Source organism: Balaenoptera borealis, assembly GCF_965194805.1.
Source record: "Balaenoptera borealis genome assembly, chromosome: 16".
NCBI lineage: Eukaryota > Metazoa > Chordata > Mammalia > Artiodactyla > Balaenopteridae > Balaenoptera > Balaenoptera borealis.
In genome coordinates this window covers 82,301,583-82,321,584 of record NC_138872.1, presented here as the reverse complement: position 1 = coordinate 82,321,584, position 20,002 = coordinate 82,301,583, and the positions used below count along the sequence as shown (strand labels likewise).

The 20,002-nt window shown below is 40.0% G+C and overlaps 1 protein-coding gene across 1 annotated transcript; it reads left to right on the top strand.

The window, feature by feature from the left end:
• LOC309613885 (vomeronasal type-2 receptor 116-like) lies at positions 1-9,492 on the top strand. Its single transcript, XM_082361397.1, is given in 2 exon segments — positions 1-5,508; positions 5,512-9,492. Coding segments are annotated over 2 exon segments (891 nt in total). The 5' UTR covers positions 1-4,935; the 3' UTR covers positions 5,830-9,492.
• Positions 9,493-20,002: the final 10,510 nt, after the last annotated feature.

Below are 20,002 nucleotides of genomic sequence, written 5' to 3'. Positions count from 1 at the left end.
AGTTCCCTCATTTACTCAGCAATTTAACTATTAAAGTTAACAATCCCTATGAAAGGGATATGAATTAATATCCCTATGAAAGGATACTCTTCTCTTTGGTTTATTCCTACTCATTTTTTTTTTTTTTAAAGATTGACGTTTCTTTTTATTATTTATTTATTTATTTATTTATTTATTTATGGCTGTGTTGGGTCTTCGTTTCTGTGCGAGGGCTTTCTCCAGTTGCGGCGAGCGGGGGCCACTCTTCATCGCGGTGCGCGGGCCTCTCATTATCGCGGCCTCTCTTGTTGCGGAGCACAGGCTCCAGACGCGCAGGCTCAGTAGCTGCGGCTCACGGGCCCAGTTGCTCCACGGCATGTGGGATCTTCCCGGACCAGGGCTCGAACCCGTGTCCCCTGCATTGGCAGGCGGATTCTCAACCACTGCGCCACCAGGGAAGCCCCCTACTCATCTTTTTGACCCTTAGCATTATCTTCTCAAGAAAATATTTTTAAGGACCATCCCAGAAGGACCTATGTTTGTTTCTACCAGGAAACTTAATACACAGTATTATGAGTATCTTGGTTTTATTGTATATGTTACTCTCAACCAAACCCTGACCACACTGAAGGTTGTATCTTATTCCGCTTCCTTTCTCACGTACCTAGCACCATTCATAACACAAATAAGTGCTCAGAAATAATTTGTGTGATTTCACAAATGAAAAAACATCCTGTATTGCTGCTGTGAGCCTGTATTGTATATTGTGCTGAGGATAAATTCCGGTACCCCTCTTTGTTCAATCATGCCTGTGCTCTGCTAGTTCAGAGGCAAGGAGAGGAGATGAACCTGAGAGCTGACCACATGGACCATGGCCACTATACAAAGATGTGGGGGAGGATCTAACATTACTTTGGGAGGGCAGAGAATTTTCCACAAAGCGTGCAGATTTTATTACTGACTTCTGAAAGTTGAAAAGGATTGTATCAACTACATAAAGGGAGGAAGAATTCCTTGTCAGAAATAAGTGGCACATTTTTCCCACTCTTCAGGGACCTGAAAAAAAAAAGTCTAATGTGGCTGAAAAACAGCAAGTATAGCGTGGGATGGTGGGACCCCATGATGGGAAGTGACAACAGTCTTGCACTGGAGACTTTTCACACCATAGTTAGTATTTTGGATTTGCCAACAGACAAGCTAATTAAATGATGAGAGAGGGAAAACACCCCCCACCAATTAAATTTGTGGACAACATAAATTGGTCACTTTCCTTCCTGTTATTTAGCATTGAAGTTCTGAGCAGCACAACAATGCATGGAACAAAAGGGGTCATATTTATAGAAAAGGAAAATACAAGAGATTAAAGTACATCCTTTTGTACCAAAACTACTCCAAAGAATCAACTGAAACAGTGTAATTGCTAAAACTTTCATGTAAAATCTCCTGATTCAAGATACATATATAAAAATACATGATTTTTCTTTTTTATAAAAATAATCAAGTAGATGAAATGATAAAGTATTCTGTTCGGATAGTAGCAATGTACAGTATATCTCGGGATAACCTTAAGAAGAACTGCATGGTAATTATATCATCGAAATGCAAACTTTTGGAGAGGTATATATCTTGATTAAATGAAAGAACCAACCTTGACTTCTTTACACCCCCTGACTGGGCTCACCCTCGGGCCAATGGTGAAAGCATGGAAAGTTATAAAAGCAGTAGGTGGTCTAGCTTGCTCAGTTCTGGCAAATTGATGTAGAATACCTCAAGAGCAGAATTCCTCATGCCCCTACTCCGTGCCTCTTGAAGTTTGCTTACAAGCAGTGATGACAGTGTAAAATAGAAAATGCCATGGATATGACTTACTTCTCGGGTAATTGACTGTTAGGTCAGGTGTGCACCCAGGAGCTCTCAGGAGCACACAAGCTCAAATGAATCCTTTTAGGGAAACTCAACCTCTTCTTCAGCATGAACCCTTTGCAAACTTGGCTGCTGACTAGCTCCCTTCGAATTAGTGTTGGCTTTATTTGCACGTTTTTTTCATTAGAAGCTCATTGTCATCAGTTGGGGGGTCATTGCCAGAGCAGCTTGCAGTGGATCCTGTGCCCTGAAAAAGAGCCCTTTGCTTTGCTTGATCCGATTTTTACTATGTTCTGGGCTTCGCACACATTTGGAATCAAAAGTACACCGAACACTGCAAAGTTCTGCCAGTTTTCTCTCCCTGTATCCACAAATCAGGCTGTAAAGTATAATTTCTCCTGAATTCACTAATTAACTCCTCTTACTTCTATCTGCTTTACTCAATGACCTTCCTCTTTCCTGTGTAATAGATCCCCCTTCCTGTCTATATAACATCTCTTTATTTTACAGAATACAAATTTGGAATTTGGAAACATCCTAATCTACTCAGAAATAATTAGTAGGCTTAAAGAAATTTTAAATAACAATGCCAGAACCCTCATTTTGAAATCAGGCAAAAATCATTCCAAATTTCATTTGTAAGAAAAACCAATTCCAAGAAAATAATTATATAAGAGAGTGATTAGGGTGAAAACCCCATTTAAGATATTGAAGGTTATTTAAAACTACTCTTTCTTCACCGTCGTTAAAGCACTCTTGTTTAAAAACAAGACAAAAATGATCATTTTGCCACAATTGGGTAAGTCCAGTCTCTAAATAAGTACACAAAAGTGCAGTAGCTTTCCTATGGACAAATAATAACCGTATTAACTCTATGGCAGAAAAATATTCCAAAATGTAGGTACGCATTTAAAATATGTAGTAATGAACTGCAAGTGCACAAGTCTGATACAAAAGTATTCTAAAATTATTTGTTGGGGAAATATGGAGTCGATAATCCTGACACAGGCAAGGGATGCTACTCAGGTGAGATGATTCAAGCGCAATCTAGAGACAGGTGTTTATAGTTAGTTACGTGGAGAAGGGAGGAAATGATGCCCCAGGAAGAAGAGAACGCAAGTGTGAGACACACGGGTATGAGGACAAAGGAGCATTCTGAGAACTGAAGGTAGATTTCTTTCAAGGTTTTGATAGTAATGAAGGATCTCAAAGGGCTGCTCACCCAACAGGGCACCAGGTTCTGATCAGTTGAGCTGAAGATTCCACTAAACCTTCAGGAAACAGGTAATTTTCACTCAATTTAATGGTACCATAATTTTTTTAAAGAGGAAAGCTTCATAAATTTTATGGTTTGCTTTTGTTTATTATAATTCAGTAAAAAATTCTTGCCAATATTTGGACTATTGTGAACTCAGGTCTGCCTGACTCTAATGTTCTTTCAAGTTCTTTTGTTAGAAAACATTTAAAAATTTTAGCCCCGGTTGGCTGTGGTGTGCTATTTAATTAATGTACTTGATAAATCTTTTCTAAGGCTTTATTTAAAATTTATTAGCATTTTATAAATGAGATTGGCCTATGGTTTTCTTTTCGATGATAAATTTATGAAATTAAATCTTGAGAAATTCATATTGAGATAAATATCAAAATACAGAAATTTCTCTAAACCCTGTAATTCTAAGAGAATGACAGCTTTTTAAGAGAAACTGTTGTAATGAACATGAAAACTAGCAAAAGGTGTATAAGGGAAAGATCACAGGCTTTGGAATCAGACAAACGTGATTAGGGCCCAGACTACGGTAAGGTAAGTGAGGTGCAGGAGGTACAAACATTAATGAGGCACTCGGGGTCTTGCAGGGGCAGGGTTCGCACCTGAAACAGAGTCCTGCTTGAATTTTGCCCCGGTGGGTGTCCTATTTGGCTCACCCTAATTCAGCCCCCTGGTCACGAGTCTACATCTAGCCCTGCTCTACCTATCTCCAAGATCTCAGGTAGTTACTTCAGCTCTTTAAGCCTCAACAGTTTTCTTCTGCAAAGTGGTTGCTTCTATCTACCTACCTCCCGAGATTCTGTGAAAATTGAAGGGGAGATATTATATGAAACAAATTGCCTGGAGTGTCACAGGTACACATTAGAATTGGTTTCTTTAGCCTCCCTACTCCACAGTCTCAAAAAAAAAAAAAGGTGTTGCAGGAGAAGTAGGTAGAATGTAGATAATAACAGAGCTTTTTGCGTGGTTGGGAGTTTGGACTCAATCTAGAACAGTGATTCTCAAAGTGTAGTACATACACCAACGGCATCAGCATCGCTGGAGAACGTGTTAGAAATGTAAATTCTGAGTTTCCCAATCAGCAACTCTGGTGAGGGACCAGCAAACTGCTTTAACAAGCTCCGCATATGATTCTAATGCATGCTAATGTCTGAGAATCACTGATCTAGAAGAACATGAGAATAATTGTGGCATTTGAATCAAGAAGTAGTATGAAAGGATTTAAATAATAGAAACAATAATACCTGTGACTGAATGGATGAGAGATGAGAGGGATTCAAGACAGAAGACAGGGAGACTCATTATTCTGTTAAAATACAAGTTATTCAAATTGGAACAACAGAGTGAAAGTGATAATGAACAGGACATAGGCTTGCAATGATGTGGATAACAGAAATAATGTAAATTTGTAGCTTCTTAAGTGAGTGTTTATGCCTTGGTCCTCTCTATATGTGCAACAGTTGGGATATTCTCTAGGTCACTGCAGGTTATCAATAAACGTTTGTTTTTGAGTGAATGAATCCAGGATATGTCCTACTCTGCCCATATCTAAGTCAAATAGTTGGGTGTAATTTTTGTTTATATGAAAGAACATGTTCCTTTGCATATGTAAGATTAAAAAAAAGAGGTGATGTTAGGTTCCTTGGTCCTTGATATACTAAGAAACACTAGACAGCATTAACTCAGAATTCTTCACTCTGTAATGTTCCTTTATTTGGTGTCGAATTATAGAAATTTGACCACATGTAAATATTTGGGGAGCTCAAGAGAATCACTGAACCCAAGGTAATGGCACCTTGCTTTTCTTGCTGGATGCAAAGCAGTGTATGAAGTGTCCAGACCATCAGTACCCAAATAGTGATCGAGATCATTGCCTCTCAAAGGCTGTGACCTTCTTGTCCTATGAAGATCCTCTGGGGATGGTCCTTGCCTGCACTGCCCTTTGTCTGTCTGTCCTCACAGCTGTAGTTCTTGGCGTCTCTGTGAAGTATAGGGACACCTCCATAGTCAAAGCTAATAACCGGGCTCTCAGCTGCACCCTGCTCATCTCCCTCATCCTGTGCTTCCCCTGCTCTTTCCTCTTCATTGGCCATCCCAACACTGCCACCTGCATCCTCCAACAGATGACATTTGGAGTCGTGTTCACTAGGGCTATTTCCACCATTTTGGCTAAAACCATCACTGTAGTCCTGGCTTTCAAGGTCACAACCCCAGGGAGAAAGATGAGGCAGTGGTTGCTTTCAGGGGCACCCAATTTGATCATTCCCATCTGCTCATTGATTCAAGTGACCCTCTGTGCTGTCTGGTTGGGAACCTCTCCCCCTTCCGTTGACATGGATACACATTCAGAGCGTACCCTCCTAATCATTGTGTGCAGTAAGGGCTCCGTTGTCATGTTCTAACTTTCCTTAGGATACTTGGGCTCCTTGGCCCTCTCGAGCTTCACCTTGGCCTTCCTGGCCAGAAGCCTGCCTGCCACTTTCAGTGAAGCCAAGTTCCTGACATTCAGCGTGTTGGTGTTCTGCGGTGTCTGGATCACCTTCCTCCTTGTGTATAATAGCACCAAGGGGAAGGTCATGGTGGCTGTGGAGATCTTTTCCTTCTTGGCTTCCAGTGCTGGGTTACTAGGATGCATCTTTGCCTCCAAGTGCTATAATATTCTCCTTAAGCAAGATAGGAATACCCTGCCAAGATTAAGGGGTAAAACAAACTCTGGGTAAAAATAAATATTTAAGGCTTTACTTCATGGATTTCATAAAACATTTAGAAAGCTTTAAATTAAGCAATACTTTGAAGAGTTCACGCCTCACACCCTGCCATGAGTACCTAAATGTTCTAACATCATTTCCTCCTTGATTTGCAATGCCCTGGTTATTATAAACTAAATTCCTAGATATAAATCTGTGTTCTGCACTCACTATTCTTTCATTGATTCTTTCTCTGAATTAATACCATGCTGTTTTAACTTTCTGGATTTCATGGTATGTTCTGACAGTTGATAATACCTGTTCTTCGTTATTGCTGTTTTTCTGTTATTTTCTGTTTATTCTTACAGTTTTCTCTTTGACTTTTTGAATGGTCTTGGCAAATTCCATAATACACAGTAAGAGATTTGGATTGGAATCATTTTGAATTCAAAGATTAATTTGAAGAAGGACTGACCTCTTTGCAATTAAAAGTTTCCCACTCAGGAATGTGCGTTATCTCTATTTATCTTAGCATTTTCAGTTTATTTATTAACGTTTTATTATAGTTTCTGACTGGTTATTTGGGTTGTTAAGTAATGTATTGTTTCTTGTACATTTCTTGAGCTTACTTGTTTGCTCCTGTTAACTGTAAATTGATTCTTTTGGTCTTCTAAAGTATGAAAAATACTGTAAGGTTTCTTTCTGCTCAGGATAACATTTCTTTCCTAGTGTATAGGCAAGATTCTTTAATATAATGCTTAATCGTAGCAGTAATTGTAGTTTTGTGTCTTGGCTTTAGTGGGAAAACTTCTAATGTTTTTTTATTCCATTAAAATCTATGTTTGTGGTAGGTCTTTGGATCATACCTTTTTGTTAATCCAAATGAATATCTCGTTAATGATGAGAGTGGCCTGTATTCAACCCAACCTAAGTTTTTTACATAAATTTTTAAAATTGTGATAAAATACCCATAACATAAAATTTACCATCTTAACCATTTTTAAGTGTATAGTTTCAGTAGTGTTTAAGTACCTTGGCGTTGTGTGCAACAAATCTCCAGAACACTTTTGGTCTTCTCAAACTAAACCTCTACACCCATGAAACAATTCCCCACCCCCTGGCATTCATCATTCTAGGTTCTTTCTCTATGAATTTGACTGCTCTAGGTACCTCAGAGAAGTAGAGTCATACAGTATGTGTGTTTTCATGACTGGCTTATTTCACTTAGAATAATGTCCTCAAGGTTCATCCATGTTGTAGCATGTGTCAAAATTTCCTTCCTTTTCAAGGATGAATAATATTCCATTGTATGTGTATTTACCACATTTTGCTAATCCATTCCTTCATCAATGGGCACTTGAGTTGCTTCCACTTTTGGGCTCTTGTGAATTATGCTGCTATGAACAAGGGCATACAAATACCTCTTTGAGATCCTGCTTTCAGTTCTTTTGGGCATATACCCAGAAATGGAATTGCTGTAATTCCTTTTTTTTTTTTTTTTTTTTTTTTTTGAGGAACCACCAAACTGTTTGCTAGAGTGGCTGCAGCATTTTACGTTCCCATCAAGAGTGCACACACGTTCCAATTTCTCCACATCCTTACCAACACTTGCCCTTCTCTGCTGTTTAATAATAGCAATCTCAATAGCATGAGGTGGTATCTCATCGTGGTTTTTGTTTGTTTGTTTTTATTAAAGGGTGAGATTCATTTTTCCTACTGCTATTGATCTCAGAGAGACAGCAGTGAGCGCTGGCTTGAAGGGAGATCTTAGTTCTCCGCCCAGGAATTGAACCTGGGTAGCCTGGATGAAAACCAGGAATCCTAGCCACTAGACTAGCAAGGGCTAGAGGCTGAAGCAAATTTTCCCTGGCCCTTGCCCCCCCACTGAAAAATGCATTTCTCAAGGAGGCAAAAACTATAAAAACAGGTACAAAGTCTATTATTAGAGACAGCACAAGTCGGAGAGCACACAGAGAAAGAGTTTGTTTAGTTAAGACCAACGCAAGGCAGAGATACACACCCAGAGAGAAAGGGTGTGGGCGTCCTCCCTAATGAGGAGAAGCCCAGTAAAAAGGCGGTTAACTCATTTATATAGGGCAGTTCTTCCGGGCCTTTGTTTACCTTTGGCCAATTATCTGGTTTCTTTTTCCACACCTGCCCTACCCTAGGATCCACCCCAACATGCGTGCACGACTTTTTTCCAAGATGGATTACAGCCCACCCTCTGGGGGGGCCTTGACATCACCTATTATGGGGTGGTACCCCCTCCTTTTTGACCTCCAAGGAGCCTTTCTGCACTTGTGCAATGTCTCCCTTGCCCCAAGGAAGGGAAATATATGACGTCTTGATCTTTTACTCAAAAGGGTTTAGCCCCTCTATGTTCCTGCCATGACTGTTATATTAAAGTGCCCTCAGGAGACAAAGTCTGGCTATTTACCCTGTTTCCGTTGTTATTTCTATGTCGAAGTGCAAACAGGAGGCTGCTTGTAAATATCTAACCTGGAGCCTACCTATCTCGTGTCTCAGGAAATGCAAACAGGAGGCTAGTTCTAAGTGTCCAGCCTGAAGCCCATCTTTTTCTCACCCCAAGAAATGTAAACAAGAGGCCAGTTGTAAATGCCTAGCCTGGAGCCCATCTGTCTCCTGCCTCACTATTAAGATGTAAATGATGTATAACATTGTATTAGTCCAAGGTGTACAACACACTGATTTGAAAGATGTATGTATTCCAAAATGATTACCAAAATGAGTTTAGTCAATTCACCTCAAATAGTTACAATTTTTTTCTTGTTATAAAAACTTTTAAGATCTACTCCCTTGGCAACTTTCAAATATACAATTCAGTACTGTTAACTGTAGTCACCATGCTGTACATTATATCCTTCAAACTAATTTATCTTGCAACTGGATGCTTTTACCTTTTGAACACCTTCACCCATTCCCCCCACCCTCAGCCCCAACTCCGGCAATCACTAATCTGTTCTCTGTACCTAAAAGTTGAGGGGTTTTTTTGGTCCTACACACAAGTGATAGCGTAGAATATTTGTCTTTCTCTGTCTGACTAATTTCACTTAGCATAATGCCCTCGTTGTCCATCCACGTTGTCACAAATGACAAGAATTCCTTATTTTTTATGGCTGATAATATTCCATTGTATATATATACCACATTTTCTTTATCTATTCATCCATAGATAGATACTTAGATTGTTTCCATATCTTGGCTATTATTGGGTGGGCCAAAAGGTTCATTTGGTTTTTCTGTAAGATGGCTCTAGTAGCACTTAGTTGTCTTTAACTTCATTCAAAACAATTTTGTTAGATTGTATGTGACAGGTGTCATATCAGTGTACATTTAAAAAAAGACTTATCAAAATTGGTGAATTTTGGTGTGGCCATTTTAATATTGAAGATGGAAGAAAAAAAGCAACATTTTCAGCATATTATGCTTTATTATTTCAAGAAAGGTTAAAAAACGCAACTGAAACACACACACAAAAAAGATTTGTGCAGTGTATGGAGAAGGTGCTGTGACTGATCGAACATGTCAAAAGTGGTTTGCAAAGTTTTGTGCTGGAGATTTCTCGCTGGACGATGGTCCACGGTTGGGTAGACCAGTTGAAGATGGTAGCAATCAAATCGAAGCTCAAAATGTCCAAATCAAGCGCTGAAAATCATTTGCACCAGCTTGGTTATGTTAATCGCTTTGATGTTCGGGTTCCACATAAGTTAGGCGAAAAAAACCTTCTTGACCATATTTCTGCATGTGATTCTCTACTGAAACGTAATGAAAACGTTCCGTCTTTAAAACAAATTGTGAGAGGTGATGAAAAGTGGATACTGTACAACACTGTACAACAGTGTGGAACAGAAGAGATCGTGGGGCAAGCGAAATGAACCACCACCAACCACACCAAAGGCCGGTCTTCATCTAAAGAAGGTGATGTTGTGTATATGGTGGGCTCTACATGGGCTCGACAACATGGACTTGTACTCACCACGGCCAATCTAGGTACAGCCACCACTGAGTGCCCAATCTGCCCAAAACAGAGACCAACATTGAGTCCCTGATATGACATCATCCCATAGGGATATCGGACAGACACTTGGTGGTAGACTGATCATACTGGATAACTTCCATTATTGAAGGGACATTACTTTGTTCTTACTGGAGTTGACACTCTGGGTAAGGGTTTGCCTCCCTTCCCCACAGAGCTGCTGCCAAAACTACCACCTATGGACACACACAATGCTCTATGCACCATAATGGTACTCCATGAAGCATTACTTCTGACTAAGGAGCTCATTTCATGGCAAATAAAGTGCAGGGGTGGGCCCATGCTGAAGGAATCCACTGGTCTTACCGTATTATCCAGCATCCTGAAACAACTGTCTTGACAGAACAGTGGAACAGACTTCTGAAGACTCAGTTACAGCAACAGCTAGTTGGCAACACCTCACATTGCTGGGACAATGTCCTCCAGGAAGTGTTATATGCTCTAAATTTCTATATCAATTTATGGTGTTGTTTCTCCTATCGTAACAGTTCATGGGATCAGGAATCAAGAAGTGGAAATGGGAGTGAGCCTCCCACTATAACGTTTATAACCAGACGTTATAAACCAAAGTTTTGCTCTCACACATTTAGACTCTGCTAGTTTAGAGGTCTTCATTACAAAGAAAGGAATTCCTTCATCAGGCAACACGATTTCATTTACTGAGAGTTGAGACTGCCACCTTGCCACTTTGGACTCCTCATATCACTGAAGCAACAAGCAAAGGAAGTTACTACACTAATTGCTGTGTTTGATCCTGACTAGCAAGGGGAAATTGAGTTGCTACTACTCCATGGGAATGAGGGGGAACATGTCTGGAATTCAGGAGATTTTCTAGGGTGCATCTTGTACTCAAATGTCCTGTGATGAAAGTCAGTGGAGGGCTTCCCTGGTGGCACGGTGGTTAAGAATCCGCCTGCCAATGCAGGGGACGTGGGTTCCAGCCCTGGTCCGGGAAGATCCCACATGCCACAGAGCAACTAAGCCTGTGCGCCGCAACTACTGAGCCTGTGCTCTAGAGCCCGCGTGTCACAACTGCTGAGACCCGTGTGGCTGGAGCCCATGCTCCACAGCAGGAGAGGTCACCACAGTGAGAAGCCTGCACACCCCACCAAAGAGGAGTCCCGCTCACAGCAACTAGAGAAAGCCAGCGTGAAGCAACCAACGCAGCCAAAAAAAAAAAGACCCAACGCAGCCAAAAAGAAAAAGAAAGTCAGTGGAAAATTACAACAACCCAATTCAAACAGGACTACTAATGGCCCAGATCCTTCAGGAATGAAGGTTAGCGTCACTCCCCAACCCAACAAGTAACCATGACCAACTGCGGACAAAGGGAATATGGAATGGGTAGCGAAGGAACGTAGTTAGGAGCTCCAGCCATGACCATGTGAGCAGCTGGAGAATCAAAACTTGAAATAGTTATAGGCATTTCTTATTTATATATGAATATTTTGTATGTAGATATATTTACCAAATATTTCTGTTTTTTCCCACTCAGTCATCCCCTTGTCTAACATAAGATATATTAATATAGTTAACTTCATATCTCAGTATTCAAGTCACAGAATATAAAAGGGGAAGTATGAATCAGATAGGAGTAAAATTAATTTCACCTTTTTTATGGGAAAAGCGTTGGTGTGTTTTATATGTTCTTCTTGGGAGAGGGTTACATGTTTTTGGTTGTACATGGGGTAGTTGTATCCAGTTAGGTGGAAGGATAAAGTGATACTGTCTTTATTTGGAGATTTAGTTTAAAGAAATGTGCATGGGTGCCAAGCTGACACATTACAAACCCACCAAAACTATGTGTTTGACTGGGAAGACCTGAGAGCCTGAAAATTACAAATCAGGCTGATAAGACTAGGATGATAACATTTAATCAGCCAAATTTCCCAATCGGTCCTTTACCTAATTCTCATATGAACACTGATCAGAAGGAACTTTAAAAAATACTCTAAATTGATCCCCAAATATCCACTCTATTCCTCTCTGTGTTTTTCCTTCTAAGCATCTCCCTGGATCTTCATGCATTCCAGATTACTTACTTTTTAGAGTGAAGAACTCAGAACTGAATGTATTCTTCCGAGTATAGTTTGACCAGTAATCACTCTCCATTTTATGCAGCGTAGGAGCATCTTTGGGGCTGTCACCTCACAGTGTTATTTCAAACTCAGCTTCCTGTGGACTAAGAACCCAGCATTCCCCCACGCTTCCTCTACTCACTCCAGCCCCGTCAACGCATCCACAGATTTCCCTTTACTTAGGTATCTATATACTTCCCCCTCTCTTTCCTCATTAGTTTCCATCTTTCTCTGGAAATCTCCATAGCATAGAACATTTTCCCATCGTCTGATTCATGCCTCTCTTCCTCCCACAGGCAACTTTCCTAATAGTTTCCCATTCTGATTTGTGACTCTCAAGTGACTTTTCCTCTGCCTTCTCAGGCTGCTTTCCTCATGGAATCACCAATTATCACCCTCTGACTTGAGGGGTCCAGTAATAAGACCCTGACAATGCCAGAGGATGCCCTAGTTTCAAATAAAGGTTTCTTGAATACTTCAAGCCCCAGCATTACCTTGCCTGGAGTTTCCTCTGCAGAGACTTGTGGGAAAAACAAGTACAGAAGTGGAATAGGGCAGAATAGATCCACGCTGACTCACAGATTAGCTACTGAACATCCAAACAAGTCTTTTATGAGATGCTCATCAGACTCCCTTCATAACCCTGAAAATCTCCTTTGACTGAGGAATAGCATAGAGGATATTGTCCTACACAGTCTTTATTGTTTACACTAATTCTCTTCGTGACAGAGCATCACCAGGAGCAATAGAAGGTGTAATTCTGAAACACTCTTGCAAAATGTGTTCAGATTTTGAACTCCATCAGCATGCATTAGGACAAATTAAGTAAACTTGTTTAATCTCTATTAGTTGAGCCTTTGAATCATGCATACGATTTCTCTGCCTCCAAAAATATATCTGAGCCACCTCTCCATCCAAAAATAGCAATGAGAGCCTGGGTCATAACAATTTGCATTAATGTTACCTGGTTAAGAAGCTACATTTAATACCAGCTTAATCATCAATGAGTCCAGAGTCAAAAGAAAATCTGTTTTGGATTTCATTCTCTATTGGATCACTCAAGGCACTCTCTTCTTAGCTTTACACCTCCTTTCCCATTTTAATAAAGTAAGAATTTGGCTCTAGCACTGGTGTTTTTAGAATAAGCCCCTTCCTGACTGCATGAATGTTTCCTCAGCAGGAATCATAGGGGCTAGAATGAGGAAAGACTTGGCCTGACAGGAGTCAATCATGAAGGAAGAGTAGCATCATCTGTGAGAAATGAAACACCCCTCAACCCAGAGGACCTATGTCAGCTGAGGCAAACTGGGGACACTAAACATATGGCATCAGGGATTCCCACCCAAAGGACACATCCTGAATCTCTTCTGGAAACCATTACTCAAGATGCCAATTAGACTTGCATTGTGCATGAGATAAGCATTCCCAAAGGGCTTTGCTTGAAGTTTGTTTGTAGGGGTCAGGGGACTGAGATATTTTGAGGACTGTGGCTCTGAAAATAACATGGGAATACCTTCTCCAAGGGCCAATTAGCCGTGGAGAGAAGCAATTCCTAGAGTCCCTGGCTTGTTTTTCATCCTGGAACCCAGATCACTCTTGCCCCTTTCCATCCAACCCTTTGGAGAAGACAATCTGAGAAAGATATAGTCTCTATTGCCCATGGGGGCCTGTGGAGGTTTCCCCCTGTGCCATATCATAGGAAAAAGTCAAGGAATGGAGGCAGGCGATTACCACTAGTACTTCCCACCCTCTCTGTTGGTCATACTCCAATTTTATAGACTACGTTCATAGAACATGGCCAAAGACTTCAGATACAGAAGTAAGAAAAGAAAGTAGCGTATCTATACATCTCCTCCTTATTTACTCCCATCTCAGTCTTATGACCTGCTCTTCCTCTCCATTAAAGGATCTATTGAGCTATTCTTTGCTCTCCATCTCAACTCAGATACTAAAATGTCTTATTTCACTGAGTTTATCTTGCTGTTTATTCTTTGAGTAGATTCAGTGTATCATCACTTTCTTCAAAACTTCTGTCTAATGATTTACTTGGTGCTCTCATTCTTGCCAGAATATAATATCCCTCTAGTTAAAGCAGTTATGGCATTTATATAATGCATTAATTTATTTGACCAATATTTGATGATCATCTGCTAAGTTCCAAGCACTGTATTGTGTACAGTGACAAACAAGCAAGCATGGTCCCCTCCCCCAGGGGGACCTAGAGATAGAATAAATAAATAAACAAATATACTATATTATATTGGGTTAATAATTTGTATTGATCAATACTCTTCAAATGCCAACGACATTAAAACAAAACTTATACTATCTTAAGGGAAGGGTGTGGAATCACAGCAATGACTAGGGTAGAACTAATCTCAGAATCAGCTAGAGCCAGTTACTTGAATCATGTCAATGCCTTCTTTTTCCATCTTTCATCTTGGCTTGGGTCTCTGTTTTGATCTCATTCTCTCAGGCATTTTTAGATGCAGGGTACCCATACAGCTGGAAGCTCTGATGCCATACTTTTGGCTTGAAATCTAATACTCCTCCACCTCCAGTTGAGAAAACTCCAGGGAAGAAATCTGTTCAACAGTTTAGCCCTGTGGCCACACCATGGAGCAATCACTGTGTGCCAAAGCCTGCAGTGAAAGGATAGACTTCCCTGGGACAGGTGCCCATCTCTTGCAGGGGTTGGAGAGGTAGGGTGGTGATAGAATAAGAAAAACATGGATTTGGGGGAACTTCCCTGGTGGTCCAGTGGATAGGACTCCACGCTCCCAATGCAGGGGGCCCGGGTTCGATCCCTGGTCGGGGAACTAGATCCCACATGCGTGCTGTAACTAAGTCCACATGCCACAACTAAGACCCGGTGCAGCCAAAATAAATAAATAAATATTTTTAAAAAAAGAAAAAGGAAAAACATGGATTTGGAATGGATTTGGAATGGCGTAATATTACGAAGAAAGTGTGGTTGTGCAGGGGTGACTTTAGCAGAAGTAGGGAAGGAGTGCGTGACAGACAAAACAATGCATGTCCACTGCTAAACTATGATGAAAAAGAATTTACTATGCTAGAGTAAAACAGGGAGGTCACTGCAGTAAACTGGGTCATAAGGGAAAGCCTCTTTTAAAAACGGCAACTAAGCTAAGATCTCTAAATTGAGGTAAGGGTTATCCAGGAAATTGAAAATGAAAAGAGGTCTAGATAAAGTCAAAGACGTGCAAAATCCTTAAGCTGAGAAAACTCTTGATGTAATTAAGGAGCTGAAAGGAAGCCAGTATGACAGTAGGTACAATGAGGAGCAAAGTAGGAGAAGCCATGATGGATATAAGCATGAGGATGAGGCGAGGGAGAGAGAGAGAGAGAGAGAGGGAGAAAGGAAGGGAAGGAGGAAGGAAGATGGAATAAAGAAAGAAAGGAGGGGGATGGAGGAGGAAGGAAGAGAAGAAGGAGAAAGGGAAAGAAGGGAGGGAGGGAAGGGAAGGGAAGGTTAGGGTTAGGAAAGAAAGGGAAAGGAGGAAAGCAAGGTCTAGTAAATTTTATTCAAAGTAGAATGTGAGTTCTTAGAAAGTTTTAAAGTAAGGAAGCATCAAGATAAAACTTACATGTTTTAAAGCTCACACTAGATGATGTATGATAGTGGATATATATTACTGGGTAAGGCTGGAGGCAGTGTAGCCAATTATGAGGCTACTGCTACATCCAAAGAAAAGAGGATAGTGTTTTGGACTGATCGTAGCAGTGAATAATTTCCAGATATTTTAGGAGAGTGTCATTAGCCTAGTATAACGATTGATTTAATATGGAGAGTTGAACATAATGGAATCTCATGATAGGAAACTAATAAAACTGCTTTAATAAAAACAGAGGATTAAGAGTATCATGTAAAATTAATTATGAAGGAAACTAGGACAAAATATACAGCTTTCTTAAATTTCAGAACTATTAAAAAGACAGGGGGCTTCCCTGGTGGCGCGGTGGTTGAGAGTCTGCCTGCTAATGCAGGGGACACGGGTTCGAGCCCTGGTCTGGGAAGATCCCACATGCTGCGGAGCAACTGGGCCCGTGAGCCACAACTGCTGAGCCTGCGCATCTGGAGCCTGTGCTCCGCAACAAGAGAGGCCACGATAGTGAGAGGCCCGCGCACTGCGATGAAGAGTGGCCCCCGCTTGCCGCAGCTAGAGAAAGCCCTCGCACAGAAACGAAGACCCAACACAGCCAAATAAATAAATAAATAAATAAATAAATAATAATTAAAGGTGCTAATAATTAAAAAAAAAAGACAGGGCTTCCCTGGTGGCACAGTGGTTGAGAATCTGCCTGCCAATGCAGGGGACACGGGTTCGAGCCCTGGTCTGGGAGGATCCCACATGCCGCGGAGCAACTGGGCCCGTGAGCCACAATCACTGAGCCTGCACGTCTGGAGCCTGTGCTCCGCAACAAGAGAGGCCGCGATAGTGAGAGGCCCGCGCACTGCGATGAAGAGTGACCCCCGCTTGCCGCAACTAGAGAAAGCCCTCGCACAGAAACGAAGACCCAACACAGCCAAAAAAAAATAAATAAATAAAGGAGTTCCTTTAAAAAAAGAAAAAAAAATAGTTATATGTAGAAATATTTTTTAAATAAGAGCAGAAAGCATATGAATACAATGTGACAGAATTCAGGACAAAGATACCTGGACTATTAATAAATATAAATGAATTTAACCCAGTTATTCACAGAAAAGCCTTTTCAAATTAGGTCACAAAGCAACATCGAACTCTATACAGTATAAAAGAATTATCTCTTAAAAAGTAGTTCATAAAGCTAAAAATAAAAGAATGGGCAGAGATAAATTAAAATTTTAAAAAATAAAGGATTTTAATCTTATCATCTAAAAAACTGGAATTCAATTCCAAAGACATGAAAGACAAAGAAAATTTTGTAATTCTAAAAGGGCATTTTCTGAAGTGTATATAACAGTGAAACTAAAATCTGTAAAAGACTGTATAAATGGGTGCAATCTATAATAAAGATACACTAGTTATGAAAATGTAAGCACTGACAGAGCAGCAATATTTAATAAAGCAAATTACAGGAACTATAAGGAGAAACAGAAGTTCACTGGAAGAAGAAAACTTTACCTCTCTCAGTGTAAGAAAGATTTAAGTGAACAAAAATATAAGTAAAGATTGAAAAGAGAGAGCGAGAGAGATACCTAACCAACGTAATCAATAAGATAGCTCTCACTGGTCTACTGAGAGAACCTGGGTGTTGTAATAGTTAAGCAAGCACAGGATGACAGGGCCAGAGACACTGAGTTCAAATCCCAATTCTACTACTTATTGGCTATATGATCTCAGGCAAGTTACCTCAATAATCTGTGCTTATGTCCTCTTTTGAAAAATGATGACAAAAATAATATATACTTCATAGGGTTTGTGAGAATTCAGTAAGTCAATATGTTTAAAACACACAAGATAATGTCACGATGCCTATGTGAGTGCTACGTAAGAGTAAGCTATTATTATCCACTGGAATGTAGACTCCATGAGACCAGTAAGTTATGTTTTCTTTTCTTTTGCTTTTTCTTTTTCTTTTTTCTTTGGGGGGCGGGGTCTGTTTTCTTCATTGATGCATTCCCAGTATCTAAAACGAAATTTGAATTTTCTAACCACAAGCAATTTTATATAACCATATTACCAGGATTGGTTAGAAAACAAACCAGAAGTTTAACACATTTGTTTGAATTTCTCTGATCATACAGCCACATTAGAATTCACTTTATAATGGTGTATATTACACATTAAACTTATGTAATTTAATTAGAATATGACAAGCATTAGTGTAGTCAAGAATTTCAATTAAATAAAACATGTTGTGTAGTGAAAATAGAATCAGAACAAGAGGGAAAGAGATGGTTTGAGTGTGAGAAAAGAATCCTTTTCAAATTGCTTAAAACATACGTGTAAGGACTTCTGACCAAGATGGAGTAACATGGTGGTGGAGAGGGGATTTTTCCCTTCTGCCTGAAACAACTAAAAAAACTACACAGAGACAGCAACAGTCAGCTCTACCCAACAACAGAGCCTCCCATCAAGCCTCTTAGATAGCCTCAACCACCAGAGGGCAGACAACAGAAGCAAGAAAAACTACAATCCTGCAGCCTGTGGACCAAAACCGACAGTTACAGAAAGATAGACAAGATGAAAAGGCAGAGGGCTATATATCAGATGAAGGAACAAGAAAAAACCGCAGAAAAACAACTAAATGAAGTGGAGATAGGCAACCTTCCAGAAAAAGAATTCAGAATAATGATAGTGAAGATGATCCAGGACCTTGGAATAAGAATGGAGGCAAAGATTGAGAAGATGCAAGAAATGATTAACAAAGACCTAGAAGAATTAAAGAACAAACAAACAGAGATGAACAATACAATAACTGAAATGAAAACTACATTAGAAGGAATCAATAGCAGAATAACTGAGGCGGAAGAACGGATAAGTGACCTGGAAGACAGAATGGTGGAATTCACTGCTGCGGAACAGACTAAAGAAAAAAGAATGAAAAGAAATGAAGACAGCCTAAGAGACCTCTGGGACAACATTAAACGCAACAACATTCGCATTATAGGGGTCCCAGAAGGAGAAGAGAGAGAGAAAGGGCCAGAGAAAATATTTGAAGAGATTATAGTCGAAAACTTCCCTAACATGGGAAAGGAAATAGCCACCCAAGTCCAGGAAGTGCAGAGAGTCCCATACAGGATAAACCCAAGGAGAAACACGCCGAGACACATAGTAATCAAAATGGCAAAAATTAAAGACAAAGAAAAATTATTGAAAGCAGCAAGGGAAAAACGACAAATAACATACAAGGGAACTCCCATAAGGTTAACAGCTGATTTCTCAGCAGAAACTCTACAAGCCAGAAGGGAGTGGCATGACATACTTAAAGTGATGAAAGGGAAGAACCTACAACCAAGATTACTCTACCCGGCAAGGATCTCATTTAGATTTGATGGAGAAATCAAAAGCTTTACAGACAAGCAAAAGCTAAGAGAATTCAGCACCACCAAACCAGCTCTACAACAAATGCTGAAGGAACTTCTCTAAGTGGGAAACACAAGAGAAGAAAAGGACCTACAAAAACAAACCCAAAACAATTAAGAAAATGGTCATAGGAACATACATATCGATAATTACCTTAAACGTGAATGGATTAAATGCTCCAACCAAAAGACACAGGCTTGCTGAATGGATACAAAAACAAGACCCATATATATGCTGTCTACAAGAGACCCACTTTAGACCTAGGGACACATACAGACTGAAAGGGGATGGAAAAAGATATTCCATGCAAATGGAAATCAAAAGAAAGCTGGAGTAGCTATACTCATATCAGATAAAATAGACTTTAAAGTAAAGAATGTTACAAGAGACAAAGAAGGACACTACATAATGATCAAGGGATCAATCCAAGAAGAAGATATAACAATTATAAATATATATGCACCCAACATAGGAGCACCTCAATACATAAGGCAACTGCTAACAGCCATAAAAGAGGAAATTGACAGTAACACAATAATAGTGGGGGACTTTAACACCTCACTTACACCAATGGACAGATCATCCAAAATGAAAATAAATAAGGAAACAGAAGCTTTAAATGACACAATAGACCAGATAGATTTAATTGATATTTATGGGACATTCCATCCAAAAACAGCAGATTACACGTTCTTCTCAAGTGCGCACGGAACATTCTCCAGGATAGATCACATCTTGTGTCACAAATCAAGCCTCAGTAAATTTAAGAAAATTGAAATCATATCAAGCATCTTTTCTGACCACAATGCTATGAGATTAGAAATGAATTACAGGGAAAAAAACGTAAAAAAGACAAACACATGGAGGCTAAACAATACGTTACTAAATAACCAAGAGATCACTGAAGAAATCAAAGAAGAAATCAAAAAATACCTAGAGACAAATGACAATGAAAACACGACAACCCAAAACCTATGGGATGCAGCAAAAGCAGTTCTAAGAGGGAAGTTTATAGCTATACAAGCCTACCTAAAGAAACA